Raw genomic sequence first — 21,398 nt, forward strand, 5'->3', positions numbered from 1 at the left:
CGAGGCCTTCCCAAAGCAGGAACAAGAAAGGTAAGAGGGGATAAGAGGGCAGCATCTTTCTACAGACTCAGAATCTTCTGCGTTCTGCTTTTCTTGAACACCTAGAGAAAGCCTATCCACAAAAACTCTTTCACACTGTGCCGTGGCCCCCAACTGCTCTTTGAGACTGCAAACCCACCCCCCTCACCCCCAGGGAGCCACAAGACAAAGGCCACCTGGTCAAGTGACAATTTAATAGGCTAGAAATAAAAAAAAACCTCTTTGGAGAATATCAAGAGCCACATGTGGGCCAAAGCAAGAAGTAGAGGCACGACACTTCGGGCACAGGGGAAAACAACAGGCCGAGTGGGAGTCAGCGATGGCTGAAGAATCCTTGAGGATGGTTATATTTAAATGGCTTCATCCTGCTGGGACCCCTAAAGAACAGAAGGGAGATCAGTTAATACCACGAGCTTTGGGCTGACAAAATAAATCACAATTCATCCCCACAAGGGAAAAAACTATGCAGCTGCTGGGGGGCGAAACACGAATGTTGCGAGAAAAGCAGACTGTAAAACAACATGTAAGGTGTGATACTGTTTTGGTGAAAATGTATGCTTGCAAATGCATGAACACAAACCTGGAAAGGCCCTCACTAACAACAGGCACTTCTGGAGACCCTCACTTTTTAGTTTTTTTACAGAACTGCTCATTGTTATTTGTATGTTTTAACAACAAACATATTTATTTTCTTTCTTTTCTTTCTTTCTTTCTTTCTTTTTCTTTCTTTCTTTCTTTCTTTCTTTCTTTCTTTCTTTCTTTCTTTCTTTCTTTCTTTCTTTCTTTTTCAAGATTTTGTTTATTTGAGAAGGAAAGAGAGGAGAGAGAGAGGAGAAAGAGAGAGAGTGAGCGAATGCACAGGAGCAGGGGGTGGAGCAGAGGGAGAAGCAGTCTCCGCACTGAGCACGGAGCCTGATGCAGGACTCAATCCCAGGACCTTGGGATCATGACCTAACCTGAAGGCAGACGCTTAACTGACTAAGCCACCCAGGCGCCCCTGTTTTATGTCTACAATAAGAAAAATAAAGAAAAAAACCCCTGAAAATCCTCCTTTGCAGGGAGATTCCCATGTAAACAGGAGTGAAAACAATCTGCACTAAGTGCCTGCCAAGAGCTATGTGCTTTATACTTACTACGTCTTAGATACTACGTCTACCATTTTATAGATTTTACAAATGAAGAAACAGCCTCAGGGAGGTGAACTGTCTTGCCTGAGGTTTTATGGTCAGAAGTACAGGGCTCAACTTCAAAACCAGGACTGACAGCAGAGCCTACTGGCCACAGGCAGGCCGACAATCACGGCCCAACCTCCGTGCTCTGAGGCTCAGGTGCTTCAGCCCTAGCCCTGGGCCCCCAGGCAAGATTTCACACACGGGCCTCTTCTACACACTCCGTCCATCTCCCCCTGCTTGTGCTCGCTTGCTCTCTCTCAATGGACGTCCAATGACGTCCATCTACATGGCCTCTTCGGTCTGCCTATGACTGACATTCAGTGGTAGCTTAAAGGTCACACCATGGATCTCGGTCTGAAGGAGGGGGGTGTGTGTGTGATTACAGAGACGAGAGAAAGGAGGTGTTTATTCCAACACCAACGCAACCACTTACTTAAGTGAGGGCTTACTCTGCTTGCATCGTAAGTGGCACTTTACACACTACATCTGGTTTAATTTCATCCTCCCAATAGCACCTGAGGTGGATGCTGTTTTTCACCAATGAGGAATCTGAAGCTCAGGGGGCTAAGTGCGGACCCTCATCACATAGGTAGGAGCTGCAATCTGAACCCATGTCTTTCTGGCCCCAAAGCCCTTGTTCATAAGCATAATGACATCTACCTCCCAACATCAGAAGGGCACAAAATCACCTGGGCAAGTCTAGGCATGTGGCTAATGGAGAACCCACAGCCTGAGAGCAGCCAGCCATAGGCAGAACCAGACCTCCAGTCAACTGCTGCCAGGCCAGCACTTTGCAGCCCAGCCCCTTGGCGTAATACCAGTGGTCAGCTGGACACTAGGCCAAGAAACTCACATCTCACCAGTCATGGAGTTAATTGGATCCGAGCAGCCAAAGGAGCACCATCCCAGAACGCCCTGATAGAGCGCAGCCTGGGTGACACACAAAGCACCTCAGGAAACAGATCCTTCGGGAACCATTAGATAACAGAAAATAAACACTGGCTGTGTGAGAGCTTCCACCCTGGAAATGTGTTACAGCAGGCTGGGAGGGTGGGAAGAACTGAGTTCTCACACAGACCCACTAGAGAGAGCAAGTCCTAGAAGCTACCAACACCTAGCTGCCAGCTCCACCTCCCAGCAGCCACTTGGGGGCTGGAACTGGTTATTATCAGATAACATGAAGAACCAGGCCAGGTGGAGGTACCAGATGGAGGCGGGAGGATGCTGGCACAGCTTCCAAGGGCTGGGACTGGCTGTCTGAGAAGAAGGTGAGAGGTAGGTAACCAGGCACCTTTAGACTGACAGGGAATAGGAGGATGTCCCAGTTAGAAACAGATTATAGCCCTTCCCCTCTCCCAGACACCATTCCTCCCCAGCTGCTTGCTCAGAAGGGAAGGAATGCCTAACAGTGTGGACTCCAGAGTTTTGAAACTCTTTAAGAACAAGAATATGTGGGCGCCTGGGTGGCTCAGTCGGTTAAGCATCTGCCTTTGGCTTGGGTCATGATCCCACGGTCCTGAGATCGAGCCCCATATGGTGCTGTCTGCTCAGCAGGGAGCCTGTTTCTCCCTCTCCCTGCCGCTCCCCCTGCTTGGGCTCGCTCGCTCTCTCTCAAAACAAAAACAAAAACAAAACCCAAAAAACAAGAACATGTGTTAGGGGATAAAAGGGAGAGAAAGGACCTGACCAAAGTGAAAGGAAAAGTAGCTAGAAGTGCCCTGAGCACAGACACACTAAACACCAAGCTGTCAGGACCTAATGGCATTTTGTAAGCCCCTGTCTGTGCAGGAACCATTCTCATAGCTTACATGAATTATCTCTAATTCACCATGAGCCAGACAGTATACTTCCATGTCAGCCTTTAGGAAATAGGTCCAGAGCTGAAGTGATTCTGCCGAGGTCACATAGCTGGTGAGCAGCAAAGCAGCGATCTGTACTTGTATTTGTCTTACTTCAGAGCTGGTTCCTTCCATGATTCCCAACTGCCTAGAGCTGCCATTCTCAACAGACTCGTGAGCATCCTAGGAAAACTACGGCAGACTCTGGGACCGGTGGGGCTTTATGTAGTTTTTAAAAGCTTATTTGGACAGTAAAAAGCAAACCGTGTTGTTTTTCGAAAAAAGCATAGAAGTTCAGCTGAAACCTTTTGGTTCATGGTCTGGTGGTGCTCACTCAGTGGGTGGCCCACCTTCAAGGGTGCTCGAGAAGAACAACTGGACCAGGATGGTAGGAAGTGGGCTGCAGGGAAAGTTTCAGGAAAGAGGCAGCAAGCCCTCCCCAGAAAATGTGGCTACAGAATTTTTATTTCTACTGTGAACAAAGACAAGTACACCTGAGAACAAGCACATCCTCCGTGCCAGGCTCTGATCTCTGCCCCAAGTCCCTGAGACAGTCAGGGGTGGAGACCTCCAGAGCCCCAGCGTTCCCACACCTCCCCTCACCTGAAAAGCCGCAGACACATCTTCTCCTGGGGAAACTCCTTGGGCCCCTCCACACTGTCATCGTGGCTGTCAGTCTCCAGGTAGACATCCAGGAGCACACACAGGCGCTGCAGCTGGTTGGTCAAGAGCTGATGGCTGGGCCGGGGGCCGCACAGCTCCTTGTAGCACACGTTGACCTCGCTCTCCATGGCCTAAGTGGTGGGGAAGCCATAAACTCAGCACTACCTTCAGACTGGCTGGGTCTGACAGCTCCACAAGAACTGTAGCCAGGCCTCTGTAGGAGCTACGTCACACCAGATCAAACCAGACGGGTCTGTCTGAGGCTCCCTCTCCTCAGGACAATAGGGTCTTCCCGATTCTGACCCGTAACTTTCCCTGCCCAACATTCTCATAACCAAGAAGATGGAGGTGTGTAGAGAAGAAATCTCAAGATCTAAGTCAGAAGGTATTAGCATTAAAAACATGATCCATGGCCAGAAGGCCACTAGAGAATCAAATCAACAGGTATAATGATAATTAACAGCTACAATGATCTCACACACCATCTCATTCCAGCACTTCCATGCTTCTGAGTTTATTCACATTTCCACCAAAGCCCAAGACAACAACCTTTCAAGGCAAGGATTTATATTATCCCCATTTTAAAATGGGGTGACTCCAAGCTAGGTAAGTGGTTAATATGGAGCTGGTTTTTTCTTCAACTATACCATACAGCCTCCAGCAAATTCTACAAATACTGGCAGGCCCCTCTGTCCCTGGAATTATGCCAGTGGCCAAGCTCTTAGCTGCAGTAGGTTCGGCCACCGCCCTCCCCCTCCCAAGGTGGCTCTCTCTGCTCTTTCCGTCACCCCCAGCAGGGTCTTACCCGAATGTTGTCATCGTTGCTATTGGTTTTCTCCCCTTTCCAGTTCAGACAAAGTTGGAAAATGGGTGGGATGGAGGAGTAGCCAGGGTTCAGCACCACAGCAGCCTGGAGTTTAGCTGGGAAGGGAGTAAGGAGGAAAAACCAGTTCTGAGACCGAGTTTGCCAGCCATGGACCCTCCCCACTGGACCACTGAGCCTAGCTCTTTGTCTTGTATTAATCCAAGTACTGCACAGCACATTCTGGTACAAACTGACTTTTATTTTTGTTCTAGAATCTCCGAAGTAGAATTGTCAGGCTGCAGAATGTGAGCTCCTGTGATTCTGGTCCCTCCAAGGATACAGAGGTGTGTGGACTCCCCAGAGTCTGGTCCTTCCCAAGAGTTCTATTTGCTCCTTTGACAAAAGTTTGTTTTAACCGGCATTTCTTTCTTTTCCAGCAAGTTAAGGATTTTCCCATGTGAAGGCTGTTTTTTCTTTCCAACAATATTGTGTATTAGCTGTTACATCAAATATATTTTCTCTATTCTGTTCCTTTTCTTTTTATGTATTTGGTTATGTGAAACTTTTTATATAGCCAACGTATGTTGAGTATTTACTGTATTCCAAGCACTGTGTTAAACTCTTTACACACATTTTATTTCATCCTAGCAATGAATCTATGAGATGGGTACCATTATTACCATCCCCATTTTATATATAAGAAATTGAGGCTCTGACAGAAATCTCCTTAGGATCAAGCAGTTGCAAGGCAGCAGTGCTGAGTTTAAATAGAACTGTCTGATATCAAAGCTATGTTCATACTCCTTATAGAAAATAGTTGTATTTTTTTTAAAGACTCTATTATTTATTTGAGAGAGAGCATGTGCACGAGCAGTGGGGAGGGATAGAGAGAGAGGGAGAAGCAGGCTCTCCGCTGAGCAGGGAGCCCAACGTGCGGCTCGATTCCAGGACCCTGGGATCATGACTTGAACTGAAGGCAGAAGCTTAACCAACTGAACCACCAGGCACTCCTCAAAGTAGTTGTATTTTTTAACATATTTGTTTTTTCTCTGTTGACAGTCTTTGCCTTTCTCCACAGGATGACATTTACCCTTTCCACCAATGGGTGAAGTATGCCATTCCTTTTTCATCATTTATGGGGGGAAGGAAAAGAACTGTGACTTACCAATAACTCAAACAATAGAAGACAAGAGAGTATAGATTAAGACAATTCTTTCCTGACAGTTGCAATCACATTTATTGAGAAGTGAGTCCTACCCAAAGGATACAAACATAGTGATCGGAAGGGGCACCTGTACCCCAATGTTCACAGCAGCAATGTCCACAAGAGCCAAAGTATGGAAAGAGCCTAGATGTCAATAGACGAATGGGTAAAGATGTGGTATATATATATGTAATGGAGTATTACTCAGCCATCAGAAAGATGAAATCTTACCATTTGCAATGATGTGGATGGAACTAGAAGGTATTATGCTAAGCGAAATAAGTCAATCAGAGAAAGACAATTATCATATGATTTCACTCATATGTAGAATTTAAGAAACAAAACAGAGGATCATAGGGGAAGGGAGGGAAAAATAAAGTAAGGAAAAATCAGAGAGAGAGACAAACCATAAGAGTCTCTTAATCATAGGAAACAAGCTGAGGGTTGCTGGAGGGGAGGTGGGTGGGGGGATGGGATAACTGGGTGATGGACATTAAGGAGGGCACGTGATGTAATGAGCACTGGGTATTATATGCACCCCAATGAATCACTGAACTCTACCTCTGAAACTAATAATACACTATATATTAATTAACTGAATTTAAATAAAATAAAATTTAAAAAATTAAATTAAAAAAATAAAATAAAAAGTGAGTCCTTTCTCTGCTGCTGTATTGTTTGTGTCCTAACAGTTGGCATATATTTCTGGATTTATTTCTATTCATCAATTTTTTGTTTTTAATCCATCAGTTTTCAAACTGATCTACTGTAAAGTGACTTATATTTTTTGGAAATGCTGCCCACTTATTCATTTAAATTTCACTCTTAAAATTTCAAATTCTACAATTCATCTTATGAAAATTTTATTTACCACATTCACTCTGATGTATCTAGAACACTTACTGTATTTACAAGCTTTCTTTTTTTTTTTTTTAAAGATTTTATTTATTTATTTGACAGAGAGAGACAGCCAGCGAGAGAGGGAACACAAGCAGGGGGGAATGGGAGAGGAAGAAGCAGGCTCATAGTGGAGGAGCCTGATGTGGGGCTCGATCCCATAATGCCGGGATCACGCCCTGAGCCGAAGGCAGACGCTTAACCGCTGTGCCACCCAGGCGCCCCATAAGCTTTCATCTGCTCAACCAAGAAGCAGAGTGATGTCTTCCATTGACTTCCCCCGTGGGGCTTTATAAATTTCCTGGCCTGCATATTTTGTGCCCTTTCAAAACAGTATTCTATGTTATTTAGGGACAAGGTAAAAGTATTTTTTAAAGGGAAAAGGTTGGGAAGCAAATGTACAAATTCCAAAGAGCAGTCACCTATCCTGAGGGAGAGAATGAAGTAGAAAGCAGGGGATCTCAACTCTATCTAAAATATTTAATTTCCTCAGAGTATTTTAAAAACACACAAAGAAAAAAAGGGAAGAAACCACAGGGTAGAGAAACTCTAAATCAGAGAATGCAACCTTTCCTTATATTTCTCGCACTGTCTTAGAATCACAGATAATCCCTCAGCTCTGCAGCCCTAGCACCAAGCCTCAGGGGTCAGATCCAATGGTAGGTGCCAGGATTGCCGAGGCAAGAGCCAGAAAACGGCTCCACAGGAAGCCTTGGCAAATTAGGTGCCAGGATAGTTTGAGAAATCACAGCTTTCGATGCCTCTAAAGTGAGTACAGGAACAGCAGACAGGGAGGAAGGTCCTGCCACCCTGCACTTCACAACCTGAGAATAACATGTCAGCCCTTCTGTGAAGAGGAGGAAGAACAGCAATCTGCTTTTAGAGAATGATAAAGCAAAGGGCTAAGAGCTCAGGCTCGGAGGTCAGATTGCATTTGTGACTAAGCCTCAATATCCTCACCTATAAAATGGGAATACAGGTTTCCCCTGTTATGCAGAAGTAGAGTGTTCCTACATAACCTTTCATAAGCCAAGAGGGCATAAAGCAAGGGGTATCCCCCACATTCTGAGCATTAATGCTACTTCACTTTTACAAAACACCTACATTAGTACAGTAATGACTTTCTTTTTTGTAAAAGTGAAAATCCTCCTTTCTTTTGGTTAATGAAAGCAAGTATTAACGTAGGTTTTTTGTAAAAGCAAAGTGGCAGAATGCAAACTTTAGGAAAATGGGGGATACCTGTATTATCACTCCTAGCACTGTTACGAGGATTAAATGAGATAAAACATGTATGTGGCTGTGTTACAGAACAAGTCCTCACTGAACAGTGGTTCTTACAATCATTACTACTTGCTAAGTCATGCCAGCAGGATTCTAGGATCTTCTGCTTTCTTTGGGCAACCCTTGGGAATCAGCCTTTCTTTCTTTCTTTCTTTCTTTCTTTCTTTCATTCATTCATTCATTCATTCATTCATTCAAAGATTTTTATTTGTCAGAGGGAGAGAGAGAGAGAGAGAGCAGAAGCAGGGGGAGTGGCAGGCAGAGGGAGAAGCAGGCTCCTCACTGAGCAAGGAGTCCAATGTGGGGTTCAATCCCAGGACTCTGGGATCACGACCTGAGCCAAAGACAGATGCTTAACCGACTGAGCCACCCAGGCATCCCAGGAATGTTTTATTCTTACTAGCTCCCCTTGCCTACCACCATGATCAGAAGAGCAATTACCTGTGCCCCTTTCCACGAGTGCCATGTAGTAGAGATTGGTGTCCTCAGCCAGTCCTGCCTCCACAATGTCCTTGGTGAAATGCAGCTCCTATAAGTTACCACAGAGGAATGAACTCCTGGATCCTCCAGTCAAATCCCCTGCTGGAAGGGCAGGAGCTGAAAGGTGATATGGGTCTTTGGGACAGCAAGGGTGCCCTGTCACTCCTCCACTTACCAGGTAATCCTCATGGGCAATGGTCACCCACTTCACAAGGCGGGAGACAACCTTTGCAGGGAAGAGGTACTGGCAATCACTGGTAACTGGTACAATGCCATGTTCTAAAAGAAAGCAAGATACCTGGTCTTACAGGTAGCAATCAGGTGCCACACTGGGCAAGTGGTATCATCTGGCGGGCTCAGATGGCCCGGCCAGCTGTCCAGGTACAGGAGGCATTCGATAGGTGCCGTGGTCGACATGTGCTAGGAATGCAGGCACACCAATCTGTTCACCTGTTGCTCTGTGCTTGCGGCCAGACCTAGCACCAGCTTTCACGGTGCTTTATCTTTAATGCAAATGATGGGCAGCAAAACAAAAAAGCCCCTGGCAGCCAGAACCAGTGACTGCCTCTGCAGCAGTTGACTGTTAATTAGATCAAATAGCCGAGAGGGCTGTTTTCAGAGCTGACCTTGATGGAGGAAATGACTGAAGTGTTCTGTGTCAGTTCCTCTAAGGGAGGAGGGCTAGAGAACTGCTCCAGGGCAAATCCCTGCTGGCGCTTCAATCTGCAAATATGCCAACACAGTAAACGCTGTCCAGGATGACAATCATCCAACCTTGGGACCAAACAAGTTGAGCAATGCTGATGGGGAGCAAGCCCGACAGACAAGCAATGCTGCCCTGGAGACATATGGGTCCACGTGGAGTACAAGAACTGCCCCAGAGGGGAACGGTCTCTGGATGGGTCCCGGAAACCCAATGCCTTTCCTGACAGTGACTACTGTAGATCAGAAAGATCTTAACTCTCACTGCCCACAAGTGCCTTATGCATGCTAAGCCCCTGACAAGTATTTACTGAATGAAGAGAAACACCTAACTGGCCACCACCGTGGTCAATGGCTCATCAGAATCACTGGGAGCTTAGAAAAACACTGGGGTTCAGCCTCAGCAGGAGGATGGCAGCTCAGTAGGTCTCAGGGTACGGATGAGAGGGTGGATCCCTGAACAGCTGTACTCAAGCTAAATGTCAGTACTACAACGCATGAACCGGGCTTCTACTAAACATCTGTAGAACAGACACCAATGGCTGACATGCGCTAACCTAGAATAAGCTGTTCCTGACCAGTCCACTAATCTGGACCAGCCAGACGGCTTTGGGCCTCTTTTGTGAGCTAGGACAACCCTGATGGCCCTGAGAGGAGCTCAGATCTCTGCCTGGATAGGCCTGTAGCTCTCTCCAGTGGCCCTGCCAACACCTCTGCTCAGCAAGAGCCAAGAACCAAACCCTCTTTGATGTGTCATCAGGATCTAAGAAATCTGAGTGAAGGATAAGCCATCTTTGTCTCTGTGTTGTCCAAGTGGCCCTTAAGCCACAGTCCTAACACCAGCTTACCCAGGGATGCAAACTGTTTGTGGAGGGCCAGGCGGGACTGTACCCTGGTCTTCAGCAGTTTCATGGTGGTCTCCATGTGGCTGGCGCTCAGCGAGTGGTCGGCAATCACCGTGTGCTGCGGACGACAGTGAGCAGCACACCTGAGTACTCCGTGCCTTCCTCCAGGCACTGCCTCTTTCACAGGCCCTGTTTGCCTATGGCAGCCAGGACCACCCACACTGAGATGGGTATCTCATGGGAACGGCAGAGTTTGCCTGCTGTGACAGGCCTGATGTTGAGGTCCACAGGAACAAAACAAGCTGCTGGGTTCTTGAGAGCCCCGGCCAGTTCCTGTGAAAGGCTTCTGCTAAGATGCCAGATCCCCCGGGGTTCTGTCGACACCTCATTTTTGGCATCTTTGTACATAAAACTCAGGGTGGCAGAGGCTGGAGCCATGCTGCACCCAGAGAAAGGACCCAAGTTACTTTGATCAAGAGAGCTACTAGGCTCAGGGAGGAGGCAAAAGGTACCTAAACACTTGTAGCCCTCAGACATTTTAGTATCCTGAGTGGAGGGAGGATAGATCATAGCTGGAAGGAAAGCATTCTGATAATTCAAAGCCCCCAGAGGCCATCAGAAACCTTTCCAGAGCCTGTACAGGAGACGAGGAAGTAGAGATCCTCAGCCAAGGAGAATGATCAGTGTACACACCTGGGGCTGCTCTTTGGGGAAGTGGAGGCCACCCAGCTTCTGTACCCACAAATAGGGGTGACCCAGGTCAAGTACATAGTCTCTCAAAGTCAGGATGCTGTGGAAAAGAACACAGCATAAAATGATTTTATAAGTTCTGCAGTGGTCCCATACAGCCTTTCCTACCTCCCCCCCCCACCCCCCCCCACCCCCCCCACAAATGGGCTGGTCCTGCAGGCTCAGCCACACTCAAAGCCAGGCTGCCAGCAAAGTCTCTAAACTTCATCACCTCCCTACTGGGAATTTCACCTCCCCCATGCTTGTTTTTCTCTTCCCATTCCCTGAACTCATAAGCAAATCTCAATACAAAGGCAGTGCCCTTGATCTCTTCACCAGCCTACCAGTTTTTAAAATGTTTTTAAAGTTTTTAATTCTCAGAGAATTAAAATGATAAACTACATTTCTGTATCACATGTTTTCATGTCTTCCAAGTTTGATCCTTCCACCCTTCCTCACCTTCCATGACTCTTGTTTGCCCCTGTGTTCCCTTCTCTTGATACCAAACTCCCTCCTGCCCCCATGGTCTCCCCCTCCGGGCCTAATAAGTCTCCGATGCTGGGCGTAAGCTACCAGAGACACTCTGAAGCGGAGAGGCTGGGAGAGGAGGAAACAATGCTGACTCACCCAACTTTATCAAACTGATACTGATTGGCTGGATTTGGAGTTTTCTTTCCATGATCCCCTGGATACAAACAGCTCAGGACCGAGTCAGGAGACAGCAAGTCACTGGAAAAGGGAAAAAAACCGCAGTGAGAACGCTGGCCAACGCGTTGCCTCAAGGCAGACTTGGTCATCTGGGGATGGTAATGCCACCTATCACTGATGATCATGCTACCACCTCCAGAATGCTTCCTGTGGACCAGACCCTTTATACTTAGGTCACCGGATCCTCACAACCCAATGAGGGAGGGAGTATAACCATTTCCATTTGACAGAGGAGAAACTCAAAGCTTTGAAAAATACGGCTTGTCTAAGATCACACTACTAGTAAGTGCTAGAGCTGGGATTTGCACTGTCTGATCAAAGACAGTAGTAGTCCTAAGCACCAAATTTTTTGAAAACCCTATCCCTTCAAAAGGTATATGGTGACCAGGGCCTTACCTCAAGGCAGCAAAGCCCTGTGACACTGGAGATAAAATAATCAGAATTTTCCTAAGAGCAGAAGAGATTCCTTTCTACCCCAAAAGAACAAGTGTGCAGCTTTGATGGTGTGTCTCACTTTGACCAAATCTCATGCTACTCACAGAAAAAGGTCCCCTTTTATGTTCCCAGAAAAAGACATTATCACATGCGCTGGAGACAAGGTGACCCTGGGCTATAAGCAGAGAGACAGTGCCACTGCCATCCACCTGGAATGGTTAGGGCACAGCCTGTAATTAAACATGACAAGTGGAGAAGAAATGGGAGGGGAGAGGAGGAAGAAAATAGAATAATCTAATCGCAAAAGACAAGGCTCATTCTTTCCTTCAACCAGTAGGGGGAGTTCTCCTTCACCTTTCCAGGTACAGCATCAGGAGTGACTCAGGCAGAATGGGCTAGTCCAGCGACTCGGAGCCCCAGCATGCCTTCAAGAACTTAGCAATGGGGCAGTGGCAGCTTCTGACTCTTCCCTGTTCTCGGTCTCTCCTACAGTCTCTCTGCCCTCCTGAAGGTCTCTGCCCCTTCACTGCCTTTCATGGAGAACAGGTAGAAACTAAAAAAGAATTGTCAGTATTTTGGGGCACCTTAGCAGCTCAGCTAAGTCAGTTGGTCTAAGTGATCTTGGGGTCCTAGGATCTAGCCCCGCATCAGACTCCCTGCTCAGTGGGGTGTCTGCTTCTCCCTCTGTCCCTCCCCTTGCTCATGCTCTCTCTCTCAAATAAATAAAATCTTAAAAAAAAAATTGTCGGGGCACCTGGGTGGCTCAGCTGGTTGAGCGTCTGACTCTTGGTTTCGGCTTAGGTCGTGGTCTCAGGGTCATGAGACTGAGCCACGCATCGGGCTGTATACCCAGCAGGGAGTCTGCTTGACATTCTCTCTCTCCTTCCTCTGCCCCCCCTCAAATAAATAAATACATCTTTTAAAAAAATTGTCAGTCTTTTGGCCAAAATTTAGTGACTATTACTAACAGAATGAATCAACAAAAATAAAACAGAACAGCTAAAGCTGCACGATAAAGGTTTCTAATTAACAAAACGGAAGAATCAAATTTTGACAAAATTTACATCCCTACTATGTGCTTCAGGACAACTGAATTTGGTAAAAATAATGGACTTTTAAAGGGGAGGTTATATAGAATCATAAAAATACAACACCGAGGGGCTCCTGAGTGGCTCAGTCAGTTGGGCATCCAACTCTTGATCTCGGCTCAGGTCTTGATCTCAGGGTAGTGAAAAAAAATATAACACCGAAACAAAAAACTACTCAATTAGTGAAATCTTTGTTATAAAATAATAATAGCTAAAAGATTAAAAATTTGGGAAAGTAAAAGTGCAAAATAAATCAAAAATAGTTTAATGGCTTAATGAAAAACTGATTAGTCAAAATGCCCTTATGGAGATCATTCTGGAAAATAATTTCTTGAAGAATATTCAGCAAGGTTGGTTAAATGTTAAATTGTTTGTATTAAGAACATCAATTCCCTGGGACGCCTGGGTGGCGCAGTTGTTAAGCGTCTGCCTTTGGCTCAGGGCGTGATCCTGGCATTTCGGGATTGAGTCCCACATCGGGCTCCTCCACTGGGAGCCTGCTTCTTCCTCTCCCACTCCCCTGCTGTGTTCCCTCTCTCGCTGGCTGTCTCTCTGTCACATAAATTAAAAAAAAAAAAAAAAAAGAACATCAATTCCCTAATGAAACAGATCCTGGCAATGGTTGTCAATGCTGCTAATGCCACAAAAATAGAGAACCTCCTGTGCCTCCCGATGGAAGTACTCAACATCTGTAATACCGTCTTGCTCTGCTGTCCCCCCACCCACAAAAAAATCAAAATGGAATCTGATCAACCCTCTGAATCTAATTTACATGAAATACACAGGGAGGAAGTAACTTGTTAAATTGTGCTGCAAGGATGAAATCCTCAAAATCCAGACTGGGGAAACCTACAAACAACCCATTCCCCTCAACAAATAAACAGATGGCAGGAACATTTGGATGAAAAGAAGTTTGGGAGAAGCCTCACCCAACTGCAACATTTGGAGCTTACAGAGATCCAGATTCAAAACCCAATATAAAAACAAAACAACAAAAAATACTTATGAGAAAATCAAGGTAATTTGAACTCTGACTGATACTGGATGATATTAAGGAATTAGTGCGAGACGTGATTATACCGGGGGAAAAAAAGCATCCTTATGTTTTCGTAGATAAATAAATAGAACCATACACCAGGCTGATATCCCCTGGGGCCAAAGCAGCCTGTACTTGAGCAAAGGCCTCTGGGCTGGGAGTCTGGAGCGCCAGGCTTGGGGCTTCCATAACTGGTCACATATCCTTTGGACCTCAGTTTCTCCATCTAGAAAATAGGGGGAAGAGCTAGACAACACCTGAAGGCCCATAAAGATACAATCCTGGTTTCAGGGTGGTGCTTCCTTTTGCATCTCCTCTCTCCTCTGGGGGCCACAGCCCATCTGTCACTGACAGTCATACAGTACGGAGGTACACAGGCCTCAGTTTCCTCCTCTTGTAAAGTTATTGTGAAGAGTTAAGCAAAAGCATGATGAGAAACACAGCTGTCATTTATCAAGAGCTTCACCCATGGTAAGCACTGGACCTGGTCCTTCACAAACACCCCTGAAGGGGATATAATTAATGACCAGCGTGAGGAAGCAGACTCGGAGGCCAGGAAACTTGGCAGACTGGGGACATGCTGGAGCTCTGAGCCCAGGTGGTAACCAGGCCGCAGCACTGCCCCCATCATTGCACGTGCAGAGCTTTGTGAGGAGCTGGAGTTAAGTGTGCACTGAGGCCAGCCGGCAGCCCTGTTCTTAGTGGCTATGGCGTCTGAGAGGCGAGCAGGCAGAATGCTGGTGACAAGGAGCTCCACCACGGCCTCAAGCTGCCAGACTGAGAGCTCCGGCTGGGCAGTGTAACTGGACGCTCTGAAGAAGCCAGCCCTGGGCTCCCTCTGCTGGGGTCAGGTGAGAATACAGTCAATTTCAGCCAGAGCACCCTAGGGTAACCAAACAACTCTCTCAAGTACAGGAACCACGGTGGCAGCCTGAAGGGGGCATGGACTGTAAGTGCGGGGTAGAGAACCCAGGGACACCACCCCACCGGGCAGCCATGGGAAGAGCCCCAGCCCACCAGGCAGCAGACCTGTGCCTCCCTTAGTGGTCCCTGTATAGCCAACACGAGGAATGAGTGTGCTGGAATGCCAGGCCAGGCTAGTGCTTTTGTAAGCGAGACTATTTCACCCCCAGGCTCTCTTGGGTCCTCCTCCCTTCTTCCCACTCCTAGCTGTGGAACAAGACTGCCACAGTTAGGAGCTTCCTGGGGATGCCTGACCTGTGGCCTTGATTACTGTGCTTTTGCTCACCCTCCTCAAAACCTCTTCTCAACCTGGGACTGAGCTGAGCTGTGAAACAAAAATCCCAGCACGTTGGGAGAGAAAAAGTAAAGGAAGAGAGCAGCCTAAATTTGTCAACCTAATAATATCTGCCAAACTCCATGTCTGCACTCACGCCTTTCCACTGTTCATAAAAAGCTGGTGCTCTGCCCTGCCTACTCAATTTGCCATACATTGTAGTCGTTTTATCATCTGCTGTGTAGTAAGAGGACCAACTAAAGTCAGTGAGTGCTTCCTAAATATCAGTGATGTGCCAGGACTTCTGGCACAGTGGACAAGACAACAGAAATCAGCACAGCCGTGCACCTCCTCAGAGTGTGAGGAACCAAGAGCAGCCCACGCTGAAGCTCTGCTCATACCCAACCCCACGCCCCACTCTCCACCACGCGTGCCCAATACCCTGCACTGATGGGGGTGATCAGCTCCGTGGCGGTCGTCACTTTGGCTTTTACTGTCATGATGTTGAGGTTCATGAGGTAGTAGAAAGTCAGGTGAAGCACACTGTCATCTGGGGGGGGGGGGAGGAAAAGAAGACCATGTACAATTTGAACATGAGAGCAGAGTTTACAGTGTTAGGGAACAGAAAGTCAGCAAGGCTTTTAAGAGCTTTTACTGTAAAAACAAAAACTCAATGTCAATTTTATATTGAGTTAAGAAAGAACGTCTACAACTTCTTCGGAACTCCTCTCTCCAAGGGGTGGGGGGGACTTCATTTTCCTCCTCTTGAAGCTGGACTTAGCTGCCTTTTTTTTTTTTTTTTTTTAAGATTTTATTTATTTATTTGACAGAGATAGAGACAGCCAGCGAGAGAGGGAACACAAGCAGGGGGAGTGGGAGAGGAAGAAGCAGGCTCCCAGCGGAGGAGCCTGATGTGGGGCTCGATCCCACAACGCTGGGATCACGCCCTGAGCCGAAGGCAGACGCTTAACCGCTGTGCCACCCAGGCATCCCTGGACTTAGCTGCTTCTAACAAACACGATATGGAAAGGGAGCGATCAAGTGATCACCAAGTGGACCCAGGTTCACATCACCAGTAGTAAGACACAGTGATACCATCTACCTCTGATGTGATGTGATGATGAACACCACCATTCCTCCCCAAAACCCTACCCTCAGTCTAATCAGGAGAAAACACCAGACAAACCCAAACTGAGTCTTTCTACATAATAAACCTTGTCTTCAAATATGTCAAGGTCATGAAAGTCAAGCAAACACTGAGGAACTGTCACTGCCTGGAAGAGACTAAGGGGCATGACAACTAAATGCAACTGGACCCTGGAACAGATGAAGGACATTAATGGAAAAACCAGGGAAATGTGTATAAATGCTGTAGTTCAGTTAATAGCATTATACCAATAAAATTAACATTGGTTTGGATCATTATACTGTGGTTAAGTAAAAGGCTAACATTAGGGAAACTGTATGAAGAGCATGAGAACTCTATTATTGCAACTCTTCCGAGTCTAAAATTATCTCAAAATAACAAGTTTTAAAAAAATGTAAAGAGAGGACCAGTGTGTAGAGTAGGTTTCCATTTGTGTAAAAACTAAAAGGAGAAGAGGATAGACACCTGTATAAAAGCTTCTAAACGCATAGAACAGTTCTAGAAAATACATAAGAAATCTGTCACAATGGTTGTCCTTGGAAGTAAGGCCAAGGACCAGAGTCTGGGAGTCTCACGTGAGAAGGAAACTTACATATAACTGTTAACTCTTATACTGCTAGAATGCTTTACCGTGTGCTTCTTTATCCATACAAAGCAGTTTCAAAACATATATTCTCTACAGAATACAAACCTCTACTTACATGTTATATTAAGCACACTGGTCATATTACTCAAAACCTGAATACTCTTAAACTTGTTCTGTGTGTCTGACTTCACAAATCAGAAATTGGCGTAATTTTACTGAGGACCTATTCTGTGTGTAGTTTTGTTGCTATGTTGTTATGGTTATGACTTAGGGGGAAAAAAAATCAAACGAACTCCATGCCAAACAACGAGGAAAAACAGAGAAATATGAAACCACGATCTTTTCGGTTAAACAGGACTTTGGCTTGCTGGACCTTGGGCACCCGCACCTTGCCAAACTCTTAGATACTACGGGATCCCCCAGAACAAGGGAAGCCCGACCTTTGCACTTCAGGTCCAGCATGACAGACAGCGGGTGCCTCTTCAGCATCTCCTTGCGCTTGTCATCCAACTGAACTCCCAGTGTGGGTCGCCGGCGTTTCTGGACAAATGCAAGATCAAAGCAGATAAGCACCAGTGATACGAATTTCCCCCTTCCTTCTCCCTACAGGCCAGGGACTGCTGCCTGGGACCTGGGGCTTCAATTATCCAGCTGCCAGCCCTCCAGCAGCACTTTCTTTCCAACGTTTTTCTTCTGCTTCTAGGGAGAATAACACCTGCCAACTAGCAGGCCCCAGTGCGGCTGTGTGGCACACTCATGAGGGGAAACCGCTCTCACCGTGGTCTGCTCCTCCTCAGCATCTGAGTCGCTCTCGTCATCTGCAACCACAAAGAGAAGGCATCTAGAGGTGAGGGGGCTCCCAAGGCTCCCTAACGTGCCTCAACCCATGGGCCACAAAGGGGCCAAGACTCTGTGTCATTTGTAAGTGGGTTTCTTTAGAATGCATAATAAACTAATTTGCTGCTGCTTATTTGGTACAGAAAACATGGTGACGCAAGAAGAAGAAGAAGGATGCCTCATAATCCCACTCCCCTCCCCCGTTTCTGAAATTGCTTTTTAATGCCATCCTATGAACCACAAGCCCCTCCACTGGTAGTGGTGGTGGTAGCAGTAACAGTAATATAAATAACAATAGCAGCAGCTCATACAATTTGAGCAGCTGCTGTGTGCCCGGAATGATGCTAAGGACTTTGCATGCATGCCCTCGCTTAATCCACATTTCTTTTTTTTTTTTTTTTAAATCATTTCTTTATTTTATTTTTTTAAAGATTTTATTTATTTGACAGAGATAGAGACAGCCAGCGAGAGAGGGAACACAAGCAGGGGGAGTGGGAGAGGAAGAAGCAGGCTCCCAGCAGAGGAGCCCGATGTGGGACTCGATCCCGGAACGCCGGGATCACGCCCTGAGCCAAAGGCAGATGCTTTAACGACTGCGCTACCCAGGCGCCCCTTAATCCACATTTCTACATGAGGTATTACTACCCCATTTTGACAAGTGAGTAAATAAGCTCAGAAATGTTAAACAGCTTTCCCAGGATCAGTGAGCTCGTGAGTGGCAGGGCTGAGATCCACAAGCAGTGCTTTTCCCTGTCTACCCTTGAGCATTAGGACATTAAAGTCAAGCTCCCTGATACTTAGAACTAATACAGCTAATTTCCAATGCCCAGCACTGCCCTTGGGTGGTGACCCAGTGCCCCTGGAACCAGCTGTGAAGACTTGGGGGATGATCCCGACTACATTACCTTGGGAGTCTTCAGGAGGCTTAAACAGAGCCTTGGCTTCATCCACGCTGCCTTCAATTGCCACAGACAACGTCTTATCTGTGAGCAAGAAAAAGCTTCGTATGACAGCTGCTGAGGGAAGGAGCTAAGCTATACAAACAGGCTAGCTCTGGGACTGCATTTCTTCTGCCTTTGTCACAGGTTCTTACTGACTGGGGGGTGGGAGGGCAAAAGCCCTTTCTGCAGAAGAAGAAGAACACGGTAGGAAACTTAAGTCTTTTACGCATTGTTTACTGAGAACGAAGAACCCAAAGTGCAGATTTTTGGACAAGCACCATTGAGACAATGGTGAACACCTCTCTTTTCAGGCTTATACCAACACGCAATCCCAACCTAGGGCCTAAAGCCAGAAAATACTTTTCTGCCAACTGTCTTAAAGATTCTCATCCAGAATCCATAACTGTCCACACTCCAGAAATGACGGCTCTCATGTAAGTGCTTATTCTCTATTCTGTCCTACACTAAGCATCTGGCTGGCATCGTCACATTTAACTGGGAGGCGGGACAGTGGATAGGAACTTGGACCCTATAGGCTAGTCCTAAATCTGAGTACCTGCCCCACAAACTCCTAAACACCTGGAACGTTATGTCACTGCTCTGAGCCCCACTTTCTGCATCTATGAAATCCTGTCTTGACAAATGGGAGCTGCCCAGTTGGGTGGCAAGGACCAAATGAGCTGATGCTTGTTAAGTATAAACTTACTTTTTTCAAATTAATGTTTAACTTTCACAACAATCCTATGAGAGCCATATCATTATTATAGCTGCAAGGTGAGAAAATTAAGGCTCAGAGAAGTTAGATACAATAGCCAGAAGTAGCTAAGCTAGGATTCAAGACCAGGTCTATTCAACTTGGGCCCAGGAGCACAAATATAAGCAGGCTGTCCTATGCACCAGGACTGACACTTCCCTGGGTCACCCCTGGCCGGCCTTTGTGGAACTCCAGAAGTCTCGTGCTGAGAGGTCAAGATAGGCCACCATCCCTCCTGCTCCATTCAAAAGGGTATACAGATTATAGAGTCACAGGAGCCTGAAATGGTTTGCCCAACTGTACAAAGGAGGGATAGCAAACTTCCTCTACCTGGCAGGCCACTGAGATAATACTCCCAGGTGGCTGGCCACTGCTCTGACAGCCCTGCATGAACTCCCATACCTCACCCGAAACAAGCTGGTTGCCCCCACCAACCACTGACAAGTGCCAACATGTTCTGTTGGGTAACTAAATCCTGAAATTCTACTGTAAAATGGGAAAGGAAACAGGATAGGTTTAAACACAAAAGAAAAGAAAATTACTCACCCTGTCTAGGGGGCTGGGAGGATTTCATATGAGCTGATGATGGAAACAAGAAGGAGAACAAAAGGGAGGGAGAGGACCAGAAGGACCAGGAAAACACAAGAAGAGAGACAGTGATGTGTCGGTGCCCATGGCAGGGAGGAGAGGCATGCACTGGTGCGATACGTATCTGTCTGATGCGATGGGGTGAAGAAGAAAAGTTTAGGTGCTGGGTAAAAGCTGCAGTAGGGCAAAAGTTAGGGTCTCCAAAAACTTTTCAAAATCCTAGTGAAGTAAAGGGCTCCCTTAAGCTTAAAGCGGAGACATCTTCCCACTTGGTAATTCACTATAATGACATGCAGCTTGTTTGGGTGTGGCAAAAGCCTGGGAAAGCTGCCCAGGACCTGCGTTCACCAAGTCCTCTCTCTGAAGCGGAGCAAGAGGGGCCGATCCACCTGCCAAGCGTGCCTTGATGGGGCGAGTGTCTGGGAGCCCAGACAGGCTGCATGGGCACTGCACCCAACAGCTGACCAGCCAGGCTCATCAAAGATTCAAAGCCATCCATTCTGAAATGCCCACCAGATTAGTCTAGCCTCAGGCCAGCTGGTCAAAGCAGCCATGCTGGGTGGTGCGGCAGGGAGGCAGCATCTGTCACCTGTGGGCTTCTGAGCAGGACCAGGGAGATTTCCTCAGCGGGCAGGGTTTCCAAATGACTCAAACGGCCAAGGCTGCTGCTCCCACAGCCCCTCCTCCTCACCCATGCCCCATACTCACCACAAGCCTGCCCATATGCAGTGGCTTGGACAAAGAGGACATAAAGGGGAGGTGGCAGGTGTCTAGCTGTCTCATACTGCTTGTGAGCCTGGTCGAATGGCATGAACAGGTACTCTTGCACGGGGAGGGAAGCCTGCATGCAACAAAGGAAGAGTTTTTGTTTTCTCTTTTTAAGCAGTCCGTATGTGAAGAGGTGGCTCCTGAGTTACCATAATAGCTTTGCATTTACTAAAAATACATGATAAGCTAACAGAATAGGTAAAAAAGGTCAATACAAAAAAATCAATTTATATAAGCAGCAAACAGTAAGAAAAAGAACTTTAAAAAAGAGCCATTTCCAATAGCATTAAGAAAATATCAACTACACACTACGTAAGCCTCTACACAAAGGCCTGAAAAATGAAAGATCTAAATGAAAGGAAATATATGCCATGATAATGCCATCTTGAAATCAATTCACCCCAAAGCAATCTACAGAGTGAATGCAATCCCAGTCTAAATCCTAGCAGGTGAAAATCGACTAGGTGATTCTAAAATTTATTATGTTAAATGCAAAGGGCCAGGGTGCCTGGGTGGTTCAGATGGTTAAGCGTCTGCCTTTACCTCAGCCTGGGATGGAGCCCCACGTTGGGCTCCCTGCTCAGCAGGGAGCCTGCTTCTCCCTCTCCCTCCCTCTGC

At 46.7% G+C, this 21,398-nt stretch overlaps 1 protein-coding gene across 4 annotated transcripts in view; it reads right to left on the bottom strand.

Annotated features, from left to right (window-relative positions):
• Window positions 1–214: 214 nt before the first annotated feature.
• THOC5 (THO complex subunit 5) overlaps window positions 215–21,398 on the bottom strand; it is a 34,195-nt gene continuing 13,011 nt past the window's right edge. For 3 of the 4 annotated variants that reach the window (XM_045791287.2, XM_045791289.2, XM_045791288.2), the window contains 14 exons: window positions 20,721–20,853; window positions 19,971–20,003; window positions 18,635–18,712; window positions 17,670–17,710; window positions 17,333–17,432; window positions 15,601–15,709; window positions 11,283–11,384; window positions 10,620–10,716; window positions 9,930–10,044; window positions 8,555–8,658; window positions 8,341–8,428; window positions 4,518–4,633; window positions 3,653–3,843; window positions 215–416 (listed from right to left, as the gene is read on the bottom strand). In XM_045791287.2, coding sequence (XP_045647243.1) covers window positions 353–416; window positions 3,653–3,843; window positions 4,518–4,633; window positions 8,341–8,428; window positions 8,555–8,658; window positions 9,930–10,044; window positions 10,620–10,716; window positions 11,283–11,384; window positions 15,601–15,709; window positions 17,333–17,432; window positions 17,670–17,710; window positions 18,635–18,712; window positions 19,971–20,003; window positions 20,721–20,853 — 1,371 coding nt within the window. In that variant the 3' untranslated portion in view covers window positions 215–352. The remainder of the gene's footprint in view (window positions 417–3,652; window positions 3,844–4,517; window positions 4,634–8,340; window positions 8,429–8,554; window positions 8,659–9,929; window positions 10,045–10,619; window positions 10,717–11,282; window positions 11,385–15,600; window positions 15,710–17,332; window positions 17,433–17,669; window positions 17,711–18,634; window positions 18,713–19,970; window positions 20,004–20,720; window positions 20,854–21,398) is intronic. The other variant, XM_045791291.2, reaches the window with a different exon arrangement.

The sequence above is a fragment of the Ursus americanus genome, chromosome 30 (assembly GCF_024610735.1).
Source record: "Ursus americanus isolate L20-20 chromosome 30, mUrsAme1.1.p, whole genome shotgun sequence".
Classification (NCBI taxonomy): Eukaryota; Metazoa; Chordata; class Mammalia; order Carnivora; family Ursidae; genus Ursus; species Ursus americanus.